This window comes from Balaenoptera musculus, chromosome 10 (genome assembly GCF_009873245.2).
Source record: "Balaenoptera musculus isolate JJ_BM4_2016_0621 chromosome 10, mBalMus1.pri.v3, whole genome shotgun sequence".
Classification (NCBI taxonomy): Eukaryota; Metazoa; Chordata; class Mammalia; order Artiodactyla; family Balaenopteridae; genus Balaenoptera; species Balaenoptera musculus.
In genome coordinates this window covers 46,080,857-46,097,371 of record NC_045794.1, presented here as the reverse complement: position 1 = coordinate 46,097,371, position 16,515 = coordinate 46,080,857, and the positions used below count along the sequence as shown (strand labels likewise).

Genomic DNA, 16,515 nt, shown 5'->3' with positions numbered 1-16,515 from the left:
GACCCAGCAACCCCATTCCTGGGTATGTACCCATGCGAAATAAAAAACTATCTTCACACAAAAACCTGTACACAAATGTTTATAGCACCTTTATTTGTAATCACCAAAAACTGGAAGCAAACCAGCTGGAGGATGGATAAACAAACAGCGGTGCATCCACACAATGGGATACTACTCAGCTATGGAAAGGAACAAGCTGTTGATACCCGCAACTGCAAGGATGAATCTCAAATGCATTATGCTAAGTGCACAGTGCACTAGCACAAAGGCTACATAGTGTATGATTCCATTTTCCATTTATGACGTGCTGGAAAAGGCAAAACTATCATGATGGAGAACAGATCAGTGGTTGCCAGAGGTTAAGGATTCAGGGAGGGTTTGACTACAAAGGGGTAGGTAGCCCGAGGGAATTTTTGGCAGTGGTGACACGACTGCTCTGTTTTTGTTGTGGTGGTGGCAGCATGATTCTATGCATTCGTCAGGAGTCATAGAACTCTACGGCAAAAAGAGTGAATTTTCCTGTATATAATTTTAAAAATAAACTTAAATTTCCTCTTAAAAAATAGTCAAAAGTAGGTGCTAAAATTCCAACCGAAAGCAAAACAAAGGTGACTTGTCAATATCCACTGTGGGTTTCAGAGTTTAGTCTTGTCCTTTGCCACCACTGTTTTCCTCCGTGCCCCCCGCCCCTTGCCCCCTGCCCCTCCCAGCACCAGAACAAACCTATCTATCTCCCCGTGCTGAGGTACTGTGGCTTGGTAGATGATCCTGGCTGCACTGAGCTATTAGTCTCAGACACTTTTTTCCCACATCAACGTGCCTGTGTGCAACTAACATCTGTGTTCTCCCCACCCCACTCTCAGGGGTCTAGTGGGGATGAGCGGGCAATGGCTAAGGAGCTGGCCGGACTTCTCTGTGATGGCACCGAGAACACAGTGGCTGAGGGCCAGGAGCCAGCTGAGTTCTGGGACCTGCTGGGAGGAAAAACTCCCTATGCCAATGACAAAAGGTAAAGGACCACAGCATCCCCTCCTCTTGGCTCCCCCTGCCTACCAGACTTGTGAACTGCACATGATTTCTAAGCAGCTCAGTTCCTCTACTAACTGGACTGTATTGCAGACTACAGCAGGAAATCCTAGATGCCCAGTCCCGTCTCTTTGAATGTTCCAATAAGACTGGCCGGTTCATTGTCACTGAGATCACAGACTTCACCCAGGATGACCTGAACCCAGATGATGTGATGCTCCTGGATACCTGGGACCAGGTAAGACAGCCAGAGAGCTTGGAACAAATGACAAAGATCCTCAAGCTTTAGGCTATTTTTTGTGTAGTACCTCTCCCCAACCCCCCAGATAAAGCCAGGGTAGCCCTGGGCCATCCCCAAGTCAATCAAACATTTGTCAGTGGTGACCGAAGGAAGAACCTGCTTTTTGCCAGGGCTGGAGAGAATAGAACGTTGTTTAAAACTCACCATCCTGGGAATTTTCCCACTTTGCTTTAGGAAAATCACGCCATCCTATCGTCGTGCACTCCATTCTCTCAGGACCAAGCGCAGCAGGCTCCACACCCAGGGATATGGGCCTTTTAGGGAACAAAGGGATACGAAAGCGTACCTTCAAGGCAGCCCCTCCGCCACATCCCATTTTCTTCAATTCGGCTCAGCAAACATACTCAACACCTTGTCCGTTCTAATCACTGTGCTGGGTGTGGTGTCACCAAGGCCAAGGGCCTCATCCTACTCTCAGAGTTTACAGGCTGAGGGGGGGTGGAGGAGACCGGACATAGAAACATCATTTTAGTATGATGGAGGTACGTATGAGGTGCCATGGGAGCACAAATAAGGGGCACTCAACACAGTTTAGGGGTTCAGTGAAGACTTTCTGGAGGAGATGGCTCTCAGACTCAAAGGATAAACAGGCATTAATCCGGTAAAGAGGGCATTCAGGCAAAGGAAAACCAAGGCATGAATAGTCTAGTATACAGGGAACTACAAATAGTATCATCAGAGCATAAGACAGAGTTAAAAAGCACCCTAGAGGTGGAGCTAAAGAAGTAGGGGTGGGCCTTACCTACCATGTCAAGAAGTTTGAAATTCACTGGGGAAAGCTACTGAAATTTAAGCAGGCGAGTGACATGGTCAGACTGTGCTTTAGATAGATCACTCTGGCGAGTGTAGGAGAGGAGGGATGGCTTGTGAGGAAAAAGAAGACTGTATGTTGGGAGACCAATCAGCAGACTACCGTCCTAGTCCAGTAAGAGCAGCTGCTGGCCCACACAGGAGCTCTGGAGTAGAGACAGAGGGATGGTGACAGATTGGACAAAAGCATAGGAGGTAAATTAGCTAAGTCCTGGTGTTATGGAAGGCATTTAGGATGACTCCCAGGTTATTGCCTTGGGTGACTGAATGGACAGCACTCACCAAGAATGAACACACAGATACAAGTTTAGAAAAGAGCTACATTTTGGGGGTGTTATATTTGACGTGCTTGGAGTCAGCCAAGAGGAGATGTTTTGCAGGAAGCTGGATTCAGGACGCTAAAGTTCAGCGAGAGAGAGTTCAGGACTGGAGATGTAGATTTGGGAGATACATAAATCAAAATGAATCTGAGAAAAGCTTTACTCTGATGAGGCTGTGAACTGCTGACAGGGAAAGACAGGGCAGCATGTATGATCTAGTATTGATACTTAGCCCTTGGTATGAGCGCAATAACAAATACTCAATCTCTACCACAACAGGTGTTCTTGTGGATTGGGGCTGAGGCCAACGCCACAGAGAAGGAGAGCGCTCTTGCTACCGCCCAGGAGTACTTGCGCACTCACCCCAGTGGCCGAGACACCGGCACACCAATCCTGATCATTAAACAGGGGTTCGAGCCTCCCATATTCACAGGCTGGTTCTTGGCCTGGGACCCTCACATTTGGAGCGTAAGAACAGAGAGAACCGGGAAGATGTTCTTACTGCCAGGGCGCTCGGCACTAAGAGCTCAGTGGGATGGCGGGGTACTCAAGGGCTGAGTAAACCCAGGACCGCATCTCCCCCACTCCCTCTCCTCTCCCCGCTTTTTACTTTCCTTCTCTTTCGCGCCCACCAGGGCACTAAGTCCAGTTAGAGAATTCACAGCTTGCCTCAGGAACAAGCAGTGTGTGAAAAAGTAATAAAGTTTATAAAGTATATCCACACACATTACTTTTTGAGCTCTACATCCTGATAGCTAGGGAACATTGTTTCCTGTGTTAACAGATGAGGAATCTCAGAGAAGTTATTTGTCTGAAGTCACAATTAACCAGTAGGAAGAAGCCAGGTTTACTGACTCCTAGTCAACTGCTCTTAGTATGAAGAATTGAGGGGCCACCAGCAAAGAATGCAGACCATGTTTAAGTACCTTCCAACCCTGCATAGACCCAGAAGGGGGGATTTTCATTTTTGCTTATCCCTGAAATGTCTTCTGTCCCCTGGCTTTTTTGCTTCTCTTGAGGGTACAGACCAGGCCTGACATGTCCCTCCCCTATAAGCAGCATCTCATGCTGTATTTTCTATCTCTTCTTTTCAGGCAGGGAAATCATATGAACAGTTAAAAGAAGAGCTGGGAGACGCTGCTGCTATCACGAGAATCACTGCTGTGAGTTTCTTGGAGGAGCTGTTCACAGGCAACCAGAGCCAGAGAGAAACAGCAAATGCTACAGATGCAACATGGCCAAAACCCTATCATGTCCTTCTTAGTATCACTCTGGTGGTCTATTTTGATATGAAGATTGTTTTAATCGGTAGAAATGCAGGTCTCAGAGCCAAGTTCCTTATTTTACTGCCTTCCAGAATTTAGAACAGACTTGCTGTTTAAAAAAACAACGAAAACAAAACCAAATTTTATTATTCAACTCTCTCTGTCATTCAGGACAAATTAAAGTCTGGTAGTATTTTTCAGAAATAATAAGCTTCTAACCCAAATGATAATGTTTATCAGTTTCTGACAGGGGCGTCCACAGAAACTCAGGCCATTACCCCTATTTTAATGGCCAAAAGAAGTGGAGCTTCTGGCCAGGAATCCAACAGCTCTTTAACATCAGGACAAGTACATGGCACCACTGTCCAAACGATCTGGCAGTTTTGTCCTTTGTGCTGTACAAACTCAGGATTTCAAAGCTAATGGCAATGTAGCATCCTTTAAAAATATTTAAAAGAAGTATGACTTCAATTTGAAGTCATTTGAAGGCTGGAAATGTAGAGCCCAAGTAAACGTACCAATAGAAGGAATGTGATCACAGTATTTAAATGATGTTTAAGCAAAACATCTAGGCCAAACTGGCTATACAGGATTTACCTTAGACTTACTGAATCACCTTCCCAAGGACCCTAAAATCTGAATATTTTAGATTCCCAGACGATTCTGACATGCAGCCAGTTTTGGGGACCATTGTTCTAAAGGATGATTATAAAGTATGAAGTGGTAAAAACCAAAATTTAAATATTATAAACACAGAACTTCAACTGCACAGACCTGAAGAGTCTTTTATCCAGTGTCTACATTCTTATCTTCCCTAGGATATGAGGGACACAACCCTCTCCCTGAATTCGGAGCCAAAATATTACCCCGTAGAAGTTCTGTTGAAAAATCAGAGTCAGGAGTTGCCTGAGGATGTGAACCCTGCCAAAAAGGAGGTGAGTGGCTGCATCCGATGTGAGTGGAGCTCTCCATGAGTAAAGCACCATCTCAGTATACAGCCTAGGACAGATCTGGAGCGCTGTAAGCACTCAATAGACATCTGAATCACCCAGGAGCTCAAGCCGAAAACCCAGGGCTCCTTCTTGCTTCTTTTTTCTCACCTCCCACATCAATCCATCAGCTAGCTTCCATCTACTGCTCTCCATCTCTCTGCTGCCAGTATGGGCCCCAGCTGGTTTCCACCCCTGCCCTACAATCTGTTTCCCACGTAACAACCAATGGGCTTCTACAACAGATGATACTTTTCTATTTAAAACACCTTGAATGGCGTCCCACTGCACTTAGAATCCAAAGTTCTTCTGATGGCCCCGAAGGCCCCAAACAATCCGGCCCCTGCCCACCTCTGATTTCATCTCACAGACCACTACCCTCTTCACTTACCGCCCTTCAGCCAGTGGCTGTTTTTCTGTTCCTCGAACATGAGCCTTTATGCTTGCTATTGCTCCTGCCTGAAAACATTTTTCTCCCAGATCATCAGACAACCAGCTCCTCCTCACTATTTAGGTCTCAGCTGCAATGCCACCTCCCCAGGAAGGCCTCCCCTGACCACCCCAACACTGCCTCCCTCACCGCCTATAGTCCCTTTATACTGGGTCACCGTCTATCTGCCCCGCTCCAGTGATACCCTCAAGAGCAAGGACCTTGTCTGTTTTGTTCACGCCCACATTCTCAGCTTTTCAGCATCTAGAATGGTGCCCAGCAGATCACAGGCACACCTTAAGTTTCAGCTGATTGAATTAACAGTCACGTTGAATGAACTAATTTATTTCCCCCTTGAAGGGGAAGGGCCTCTGGATTTTCCACAGTGTCTTATCTAACCAACTCTTAAGTATCTGGGCTGCAACTTTCTTGAAAACAGAGACCATATCTTAATAATTTTACTTGGACAGAAAATATTCATTAATCATTAATAAATAAATGTTAGGAGAATTTTATGCTCTCACTAAGGTCCACCTGATCTTGCATTTGAAAATGTCTGGATAAAAAATGGCACATAAGGGCAGAAAGCAAGGAAAACCATTACTCGATTTAGTTCTCCATTCAGCCAAAGCCTGATGTTCAGAACTTGTACATAATATATAACCCATTTCTTGTCCTTCTGGCAAGACACTGGTGCCAGGTGGGGCTGTGAGCGAATCCAGCCAGGGCTTTCAGAGGCCAAGGTGGGACTCCACAAGCCAAAGAACTCTCCAATGAATAATTTAAGTCTATTAAAAACTTTCTGAAGAATTCATTCTACTTCCCCTTTCAAGGAACTACCTGGGACTCTCTCTTGGCCCCATTTCCCCGACCCTGTTAGCACTGACAGGTACTAGGTCTTCCTTCTAACTAAGAACTTTGTCTTCTCTCTTAGAATTACCTCTCTGAACAGGACTTTGTTTCTGTGTTTGGCATCACAAGAGGGCAATTTGCTGCTCTGCCTGGCTGGAAACAGCTCCAGATGAAGAAAGAAAAGGGGCTTTTCTGAGGCAAGACATCTGCCTACTGCAAGACCCCAGAAGAAAGCAGATAGTGCCAGTACCAGGAAGGAATTTCTCTACTAATTTCTGTCTAACATCCAGCTACTTAATGTTGATACAGTAGGCTCTGCAAATCACAGCATGTTCTCCATTTTTCTCATCCCTGCGTTCCTTAGTTGTTATATACCTAAAATGTTAGCTGCCCACTTTTTAATTTTTGTGGCCTCAGCAGAAAGCACTAAAACTGCAGGAATCTGGAGAAGTCAAAAGTAAGAGAACAAAAAAAACTAAGTTTAGAGTGTTTAATATTGGGGCAAGGGCCTAAGTTTGTTTTAAATCTTAAGATCGGTATTTCCTATTTAACCCACAAAACACTGAAGTTATTCACATATACACCCTGAAGTCAAAATCTAAATGCTCAGAACTGTATGTGCCAGAGATTTTTAAATTTTCAAATAAAGATACCTGTAAGAGCAAATGGGAGTTCTTTTCAGTATTTTGGGTCTGCCCATTATGGTAACTATTTTGTTCTACTGGGAGAAATGTCTCAGTCCTGGGCAAGTAAAGAGGCACTGTTGAGTGAGCTCTCTGGATAACTGGAATCCCTGTTGACCTAAGAATGCCAAAATCTGCCTTACAGCTGTCCAGGAAACCTCAGTCCCCACCCATCCACACCCCACTATCCAGAGGAGAAACAGGGCCATGTGTTATTAATTTCAGTAATGAGGCCAGAATCAGTGTGTATACCACTGCAGAGAGCCTTCAAAGCACGCTACAGACATCAACAAATGAACCACATTTTCCAGACAACTCCAAGTTTGAGTCAACAATTCCAAAAGAATCCATGTGGCACAAGTAATGTAACTGGGGAAGTTCCAGGATAGAAGCATAGTCCAAAGCGTCACAAAGCGAAACCGAACAAGAGAGTTCTATGTCGCAGGAGTAGGATGGAACAAGGTAGACATTTTAGGGACACCATAATAAATCCGCGTTGAAGGCAGCAGCAGCGCAGTTGGTGACGCCTGTTCTCCCAGACACTGTCAGTCACTTCAATGAGACCCACCTGTTGTTCTCTAAAACCTGTCACAAGTCAGGCACAAAAAAGCTAGACCCAGCATTACGCAAACAAAGAAAAGATTCTATTCTCTTTATTATATAACAATTTTATTTAATAGCTTAACCCATGAAGTATATAATTTCATTATACACTCAAATGAAAAACAAATGCTGGGTTTGAAGAGGCTTAGGAAATAACTCCTTTTTGTAATAATGTCCAGAGTTAAGAATAAACATTTTCTCCTGGGCCAAAAGTCTCTGGAACCTATTCAGCCTCTGCTGCCTCTTCGCCTTCTCCACATTCAAACCGCACGAAGTCTACTACAGACACCCCTTGGGGCTGCACATACTGTCCCAGTGTGATGGAGGGATCCAGCAAGTACGGCTGGGACAGCATCTTGGTTTCTGCCTCTCCCCCAGGCTCATCGTCCAGGGAGCCAACAGAGAGAGGAGCCATGCCCACCACATGCTGCCCAAGGCGGCGGCCAAGGTCTTCAAGGTTTGCTTTCCGCTCAGACGTCTCGCAGATGACCAGGGCCCCATACTTCCCCAGCACCAGGTTGTGGAGCGAGGGACTGTGCATTGCCCCATGGACGTAAGAGCCAACATAGAACCCAGCTGGCACCTTCACCCATGCAGCTCGTTTAAGAGTCATGTTTTCTCCCAGTTTCCCTGTGAGAGAGCAAAAACAAAAAACACACTTCCAGAATATGATGCCCATGGTAGTACTAAAATACGCACAGAAGCAGCTAAGTTTGGGAGACAGTCCTCCGCATTTACACCGTGGATGTGCCACAGAGGGAGAGAGACCATTTTCAGTGTAAATAGGAAAAGAGGTGTGGGGGGAGAGGGTGGGAGAAATGGAGTGTACTTTACAGAACACCAACTAGGCGCCATGCTGGTATTTAGAAACACAGGCTCTGGTGTCACACAAACCCTGGGCGCAGGTCTCAGTTCTGCCTCTCACTGGCTACGACCTTAGGCAAGTAACTTAATGATATAACCCCATTTACTAATTCATCAAGCCTTCATTTTCTCTTCTGTAAAATGGAGATGATGTCACTTAAAATAACCAGAGAACAGGGTTATTGGGAGAAAAAAATGCGTAAAAGAACTTATTACAGTATCTGGCACATAGTGAGTGCTCCAATCTGGCTATCATCACTACCTTAAACTCAGGCTTAGAGAGCTTAAGGCACCTGCCTAAGGCTACAGAGCTAATGTATGGCAGAGCTGGAATTAAAACTCAGATCTAGGGACTTCCCTGGAGGTCCAGTGGTTAAGACTTCGCCTTCCAATGCAGGGGGTGCAGATTCAATCCCTGGTCGGGGAGCTAAGATTCCACATGCCTCGTGGCCAAAAAACAAAAATGTCAAACAGAAGAAATATTGTAACAAATTCAATAAAGACTTTAGAAATGATCCACATAAAAAAAAAAAAATCTTAAAAAAAACAAAAAAACCCCCCTCAGATCTGACTCCAAACCATTTGTGTTTTTTCCCACCAAATCACCATCCCTCCCAAAAACCACTATAACTGACACAGACAACTCCTGATCATCCATTGTATCAGGAAAAAGTCCAAAACTAAAAGCCCCAGAAAATCCAAAGCCCCATGTCATCTGGTGGTTTCAGCTTCCCCTCATCAAAAATTAAAAGATAATATTTTCAGAGTTATTTATAAGAACCAAAAACAGATTCTAGTTTCCTCCTTTCTCTCAGGATGCTATCCCCTCTAACAGAAGTCCAAAGAAGCCAAAAGGTAGGTAGGGGTAGGAGAATAAACAAAGGGGTCTGGGTAAATATTCCTGAATTAGCCATAGTTATAACTAAAAGTCATAAAAGGGAAGTATCCAGAAACCAAAAGGAATCTTAAAACAGCTCAAAGCATCTACCCAATAGTTAATTCCCAGAAACTGGCAAGGCTGAAACACCCAATTCTTCCAGAATTTCTTAATAAGTTCCATACATGGCTGTCTATCTGGTTCTTCAAACATGACTCACTGAAACATCATACATACTTCAAGATGACCTGATAAAAACAGAATTGATGTCCTGACTGGAAACATCAGATGAGCAGTAAATTCCCAGCAAGCTCCAACCCCAGCCGTACCTCCCTCCTTCCATCAAGGACATGTACGAAGAAGGCAAAATCCCTACTACTCCCACTGCCAATGACCCAGATACGGCTCCTATATCCAGTGGTTCTGAAAGAATGTACCTTCACAAATTCAGGATCAGATTTTTTTTTTGAAGAGACGACAAATTCCTAAACATGATGCCCTGAAATACTCCTGGATCCCTTCATAAAGAAGATGAAATGACCTCTGACGGACTATTTCCTTCCTAGTGTATAGAGAGGTAGTCAACCGGAGGTCAAAAGGCCATCTCTGCCTAAAGACATGCTTTGTTTGGTCAGCACAGTGATGCCTACTAATTTTAATTAGTTGCAAACAGCTAAAAACTAAAATTTTTTTCATACAGATCTAAATTCTTTTAGAGGAATTTAAAAATTCTGATGACACTGGGATCCCATTTCCCTCAAAGTAATAACAGGTGGCTTGGTAATGGTTTTCTTCAGCAGAGTGTGAGCTTTTCAGGGTGTCCACTGCTCACTAATATCTAACACACAACCCACCTCTCACATTCAGATTATCAGACCCTTGAAGGAACTTGACCTTGTAATTCTTGATCTAGATTTGGAGGAATAACAAAGATACCAGGAGATCCAGTTATTAACCTCCAGTTTCCAGATCCTTACAAATACTCACCAATTGCTAAGGCCAGCTGATCCTTGAGAGAGCCTTCTCTCTCACGCCCAGCTGGAAGTTCAGAGAGCTCAGAGGAATTCAAGAAGCCCTAAGTGCACAAAGAAAATGAACATGAGTCAGTCTGTATAATTAAAATTACCAAGAGACTAAGCAAAAATATAGTCTATTTCTCAGAAAATGATTTAAGACAACTAAGTATAAATAGATAATGCTTTCATTAAGCCAAGAACGTTAAAAATTGCTAAGCACTCCACCCCCAATTCCATCCCAATCTGTGGCCTAACTTCTTAGAATGTAGTTTCCTAGAAATCAGAAACAATATTTTCATACAATCATAAAATGTTGAAACTAAAAGGTTTGTAGATTGTTGGTAGGAATGAAAAATGGTGCAAATCCAATGGCAGGGAATTGGACAATAGCTAACAAAACTACATACACTTTTATCCTTTGACCCTGCAATCCTTTTTCTAGAAATTTACTCTAATACACTTCCAACAATACAAAAGTACATAGGCACAAAGTTATTCATTGAGCAATTATTTCTAATTATAAAATACTGGGAAGTCTAAATGTCCAAACAGGCCGAGTCTGGCTGAATAAACCACAGTACAGTCACAAAATGGAATACTATGCAGTTGGAAAAAAAGAGAGAAAAAAAAAGATGGTCTCCATGAGCTGCTATGGAATATTTCCAGGATATATTAAGTGAAAAAAGCAAATTAAAAGAATACATACATATTATACCAACATTTGTGTAATAAATATTTGTATAAATATGCTTATTTTTGCAAAAAGGATAACCAGAGATTAGTGGAGATGGTTATCTACAGGAGTGGACAGGAATGGGGTGGGAGGGAGAGGAGGGAAGACTTGTCTATGTGGTTGGGGGAGGAGGGAGGAGAGTTTTAACTTCCAGAACCTTGTTAATGTTTTACATATTCAAAAATAAAATTAAATTAACAAGGATTGGGGGTGAAAACAAACACTGACTAAACAGAAACAGAGATTGTAACTGTATTTCAAAGGAATAACACAATCTCAAAAGGGGGAAAAAAACTAATCCAAGTTACTTTTGATACAGTCCTTTGGCCACATAACTTCAAAGTAAGGACAAAAAGAACATCAAAGAAATCTTGAACTCCTTAGTAGGTTTGTTATTTGCAGTGGTCAGGGATAGTAACTCTGAAACAAAGTGTGTACCCTACAGAGAGTAAATAAGCAAACATACTGAAGTTGCTAGAAGCCAGTGTATTCACTATGAGAGAAGGAAGGTACAAATATAGAAAGGGGGAAGAAAAGAAAGAAGCCTGTGGTGCAGGATTAGAACTGAAACACACACACACACACACACACACACACACACACACACACTCATTTCCTAGCTCTGCTGAAAGAGCAGAGCAGCAATGACATCTCAGTAGAATTAAGCATACCTAATGCTGCACAGATCTTGGTTTCTAAAAACCATTCCCCCACCAGAAAGGATCAGGACCCCTTGGAGAAGTTGCCAATCCCATGGCTGGGGCAAGGAAAGTATGACATAAACCCAGAATACTCTGTTACGCCAAAAAGTACGGAAATAGTCAGAAAATAATAAGGCCATACCAAAAAGACAATGGAGCCGGCTTGCATAGCCTTGGCTTAAACTTGCCAAATCCGGGGATAATTTGAGCATTAAAATGACTAATGGACCCGCGTGCAGCAACAAAGACCCAACACAGCCAAAAATAAATAAATAAATAAATTCATTAAAAAAAAAAAAAAGACCAATGGATTGTATAATGAATTGTATAAAAGAAGAATCTATGAGTCAATGTTGCTACTAAGTAAATCCCTAAATAAAGAGAGGAGAAGTCTCCTTATTACAATAGAATGCCACCTAATAAAACTAACACATGTGAAAGAAACTGTAAGGGTTAGAAAAATAACCATTATGCAACTATCACAGTAACAACTGATCCTGACAAGAATCATCAAGGGATGCTAAAACTTTTAGGCAAAAGTTTTTTGAAGAACTGGATGTCTACACAGTCTCAAAAAAATCTCCCATACAGATTACTTACTAGTTACAAAAAAGGAACATGGTAAGTTTAGAGTGGAGAAACCTGGCAGATACTACCTTAACCAAGAGATCAAAATTAGCACCATCAATAACAAGACCACAGTCCCACCCCCCCCGTGCCTCCTGATGTGATGTTCTGAGAAAAACAGGGTAACTTATTTAAGATTCTTACAAAAATCCATATTCTAAGTATGAAGAAACATCAGTTGAACCCAAATTGAAGGACATTCTACAAAACTGTCCTGTACCATTCAAAAATGTCAATGTAATGAAAGACAAAGAAAGGCTGAGGAACAAAGAAAGGAAACCAAACAGACATGGCAACTAATTGCAACACATGCTACTGGACTGGATCCTGGATCACAAGAAAAACTGCTAGTTGCCAAAAACTGAATGTATATTGTATATTATCTAAATAAAAATATTGTATCAATGTTAAAATTCCTGAATGTGATCATTGTACTGTGGTTATATAGGAAAATGTCCTTGTTTTTAGGAGATACATGCTGAAGGGAAAATGTCCTTGTTTTTAGGAGATACATGCTGAAGGGATAAAGGGTTCTAATGTCCGCAACATACTCCCAAAAGGATAAAAAAAACAATAGTGATGACAATAATATGAATATAAAAAATGATAAAGTAAATAAGGCAAAATGTTAACAAATGGTGAATCTAGATAAAATTATTCTGTAGTTTACTGTAGAATACTGGCAACTTTTCTGCAAATTTGAATTTTTTTCAAAATAAAAGTTTTAAAAAGATAAAGACCAAAAGGAAAAAATTAATAAAGCTAAGGCTTCCCTGGTGGCGCAGTGGTTGAGAATCTGCCTGCCAATGCAGGGGACACGGGTTCGAGCCCTGGTCTGGGAAGATCCCACATGCCGTGGAGCAACTGGGCCCGTGAGCCACAACTACTGAGCCTGCACGTCTGGAGCCTGTGCTCCACAACAACAGAGGCTGCGATAGTGAGAGGCCCGCGCACCGCGATGAAGAGTGGCCCCCGCTTGCTGCAACTAGAGAAAGCCCTTGCACAGAAACAAAGACCCAACACAGCAAAAATAAATTAATTAATTAATTAAAAAAAAAAATTAAGGGCTTCCCTGGTGGTGCAGTGGTTGAGAATCTGCCTGCCAATGCAGGGGACACGGGTTCGAGCCCTGGTCCGGGAGGATCCCACATGCCGCGGAGCAACTAGGCCCGTGAGCCACAACTACTGAGCCTGCGCGTCTGGAGCCTGTGCTCCGCAACAAGAGAGGCCACAACAGTGAAAGGCCCGCGCACCGCACCGCGATGAAGAGTGGCCCCCGCTCGCCGCAACTAGAGAGAGCCCTCGCACAGAAGCGAGGACCCAACACAGCCAAAAATAAATAAATAAATAAATAAATTTATTAAAAAAAAAAAAAAAATTAATAAAGCTAAAAGGGACCAAAGTCCCTTGTTACAGATAATGAAACAGAGGCACAGTAAAGTAAGTGAATAGCTCAGGGTTACAAAACAGCTACTGGCAAACTCAAGATTAGAATTTCTACTTCAAGTGACTCATCTATTCAGTACAATTCTAAAAAATAATCTCAACATAGTTTTCCATGTAATATGACTATTTAATGCCAGTAATAATTAACATTTACCATAAGATCTCAAAAGAAAGATAAACAGAAGGAAAAGGGTGGTACTAAACAAAAAAATTGTTGTGAGTAGTTGGTTCATTTTTGCCTTGGCAATAAGGATGGATCAAAGGCATACTGATACAATTCCTTCCTTGATCCTTTTATAGATAAGAATATGCTTAGTCTCCTAAATTGTGCCTTCTCCAGTATCTACATTTAGAAATCCTTTCCTCAGGCCATTCTAGATTTCTGAACACAAAGCTTCACCTGATTTGATGGACTGTATTCCACTGGCATTCATTCATTCATTCAACAGAGCCCCAAGCAAGTGCTGGGCCCACTCCTCATGCACCAGAGACACACTAGTGAAAAGACAAATCTCCTGCCTTATGAAGCTTACATTCTATTGGGGAAGGCAAACGAGAAATAAATAAATTAAAATGTAATATATAAGAACTATAACAACAGATTTTAAGTGAAGCAAAATAAGGGGATAGAGCAATAGGAGGAAGGTACTCCTCTCCAGAGAGATAACATTTAAGCAGAGACATGAAATAAGGAAGTGAGACATGAGAATGTCTGAAAAAATGGAATAGCAAAGACCTTAAGAGGGGAGGAACAAATCCAGCATGTTGGAGACAACCCCAAAACTCACTTTACTATATGTGGACAGTTGATCCTTTAGGCTCTGACAATGCAACAGGGTTCCCAGGGCTACTTGCTGGACCAACTGTTGAAATTTTAAGTTTCTGGAAACAAAATCTGTCTCACAGTTCACCTGTGGGAACAAATTGATGTTGCTGTATAAGCTGTTTACTAATAGTCTGTTTACTAATAGCTGTTTACTAAAAGTGCCTTAAAGCAAGGTATTGATAAAACAGGCAGCAGATGCAACAAAACAGAAATAAATGTCTCTAGGATTAAATCCACAGTTCCTCTACTAGCTTGAGGCCAGAAACTGAATGAAGTGACTCCTGCTGTGCCAATGAGTTAGCAATAACCTGCGCATTCACAGGACGGTTCCATAACGTCCCCCAAAGGATTCACTACAAGTTCACCACCTGCCTGTGGCACATGCCATAATCGCCTCATTCCCTAGGCTCCTCCGACACCAAACCACTTTTGTTTATCAGCCTGTTTATCTCTTCTCTCGCTCTAGACTAATCCACATCTGATTCTTCACCAACTGGGCCCCTAAACCTCCTCTAAAACAGCTGCTCGCTGTGCATCATCTAATTAGTATAATTCCTAGCTTGAAAATCTAACTATTCCAGGAAACAATCAGTGACGAGGTGTAAGGCCACAATGGACTCACATTTAGGAATAACAGTCTACACTACTAGGCCTTTTCTCACCCACAACCTGTGCATTTCTATACTTAAATGAATCCATAGCTGGTAACTGGGGTCTCACGGGCTTAATTCTAACTAGCTTTTATGGTTCTCGAACACCTCTTCTTTAAGAATGCAAAGGGTCTACCACAAAGCCTACACCCAACGGACAGCTGTTCCCGGCATCTGGAACTCTGACGACTCACCTCTACTAACACAGTCGTGTCTCCTTCCTGCAGCAGCCCAATCAGACCTTCTTTGGTCTTCCTTCCATGGAGCCTGGCAGCTTTACTCCAGCCCTCCTTCTGGGCCTGTTTGTGGAGCCAGCTCTCTGCCTATAAATAAAAAAGATAACGGGCAGATGACAAAGGCACAGAATTTAGAACAGAATGGGGCTCTAAAATACCTCAGGTTCCCCAATTCTTTCTCCTTCCCCTCAGCCCTACAAGAGAAACTAATCTATCATTTATTGGCAGCCTACCACTAAATGACTAACAGTGGGCATCGTGCCTGGCGTTTTGGATAAGTCTAATCTTCACAACAACTCTATGGGGCATATACTACTATTTTCTTTATATAAAAAAGAACAATGCAACTCTGAAATATTAAGTAAGGTGTCCAAGGTCATAGGATTAGTGTGAGGATACCACGATCTGGGTCTTGGTCGTCGCTCTGACTCCAAAGCTCCCACGAGCCCTTTCAGCCCCAAGCAGTAGGAAACCTCAGAGCAGCCTTGCATGGAATAGTCTGTTAGCCGTGCGACCCTGAGTCAATTGCTTCGACACAGGTAAGAGTCAAAGGATGAGATTGTCACTGAAGTCAGAATCCTATCTAGGACTCTGTCGTTATGGGTCACTGGGCAGCAGATCTGACTTCTACGCGACCTCCCAAACGCACTGGGGTCGGGCCCCAGTACCCCACTCCCACCCCCGCGCCAGCTCCCCTCTACTTCCTCCCCCACACCTGTTTGAGATCCCCGCCACAAATCTCCAGAGCCTTCTTGCAGTTTACAAAGGAGTAGCCCGTTCTCCGCCGCAGCTTCATGAGGAGCTCCTTGCTGGAAGCCGAGGAGGACAGCCAGGGCCCAGCGTGAAATGTATGCCACGGTTGGGGCGACTGAAGCAGAAGGGGTCCCGCCTGGAGGGAGTAAGAAGGCATGAGAGGCAGGAAGCAGCGAGGAGCTCGTGGGGTTGGGAGCACGTCGGCCGGGAGGCGCCCTTAGGAGAGACAGACCCAGGGGGTGGGGGAAAGGCAGCGCCCGGACGCTGCACCGCGAAGAGGGACCGAGGTGCGGGGAAGGGGGAGATGGAGCCGAACGCAGCCGGGGGAAGGGGAGGGAGCGTGCCCGGCGCACGGGAGACCTGCAAGGAAGGCAGAACGGGGCCGGGGCCAAGAGCCCTCACTGGGCAGCTCCCGGCCCGCGCGACCAGACAGAGGCGCAGGGACCGCAGCAGCGACATCTTTACGGAGGCCGTACACCGTTGCCGCACCGGTGAGGCCACGGGCCT

The 16,515-nt window shown here is 43.7% G+C and overlaps 2 protein-coding genes across 6 annotated transcripts in view; one reads left to right on the top strand and one right to left on the bottom strand.

Annotated features, from left to right (window-relative positions):
• The window catches only part of AVIL (advillin), an 18,371-nt gene extending 11,928 nt beyond the window's left edge, over positions 1-6,443 (top strand). For 2 of the 3 annotated variants that reach the window (XM_036865548.1, XM_036865549.1), the window contains exons 15-20: positions 864-1,009; positions 1,120-1,264; positions 2,737-2,925; positions 3,552-3,777; positions 4,541-4,657; positions 6,076-6,204. In XM_036865548.1, coding sequence (XP_036721443.1) covers positions 864-1,009; positions 1,120-1,264; positions 2,737-2,925; positions 3,552-3,777; positions 4,541-4,632 — 798 coding nt within the window. In that variant the 3' untranslated portion in view covers positions 4,633-4,657; positions 6,076-6,204. Of the gene's footprint in view, positions 1-863; positions 1,010-1,119; positions 1,265-2,736; positions 2,926-3,551; positions 3,778-4,540; positions 4,658-6,075 lie in introns of all 3 variants that reach the window. The other variant, XM_036865550.1, reaches the window with a different exon arrangement.
• Positions 1-16,515, bottom strand: part of TSFM (Ts translation elongation factor, mitochondrial) — a 25,956-nt gene extending 9,441 nt beyond the window's left edge. The window contains exons 1-6 of one of the 3 annotated variants that reach the window (XM_036865556.1): positions 16,369-16,515; positions 15,971-16,144; positions 15,214-15,342; positions 14,332-14,454; positions 10,008-10,095; positions 2,121-2,283 (exon numbers count right to left, since the gene is read on the bottom strand). In XM_036865556.1, the coding sequence (XP_036721451.1) occupies positions 2,237-2,283; positions 10,008-10,095; positions 14,332-14,454; positions 15,214-15,342; positions 15,971-16,144; positions 16,369-16,467 (660 nt within the window). In that variant the 5' untranslated portion in view covers positions 16,468-16,515 and the 3' untranslated portion in view covers positions 2,121-2,236. Of the gene's footprint in view, positions 1-2,120; positions 2,284-7,314; positions 7,910-10,007; positions 10,096-14,331; positions 14,455-15,213; positions 15,343-15,970; positions 16,145-16,368 lie in introns of those variants that run through there. The other 2 variants (XM_036865555.1, XM_036865557.1) reach the window with 2 other exon arrangements.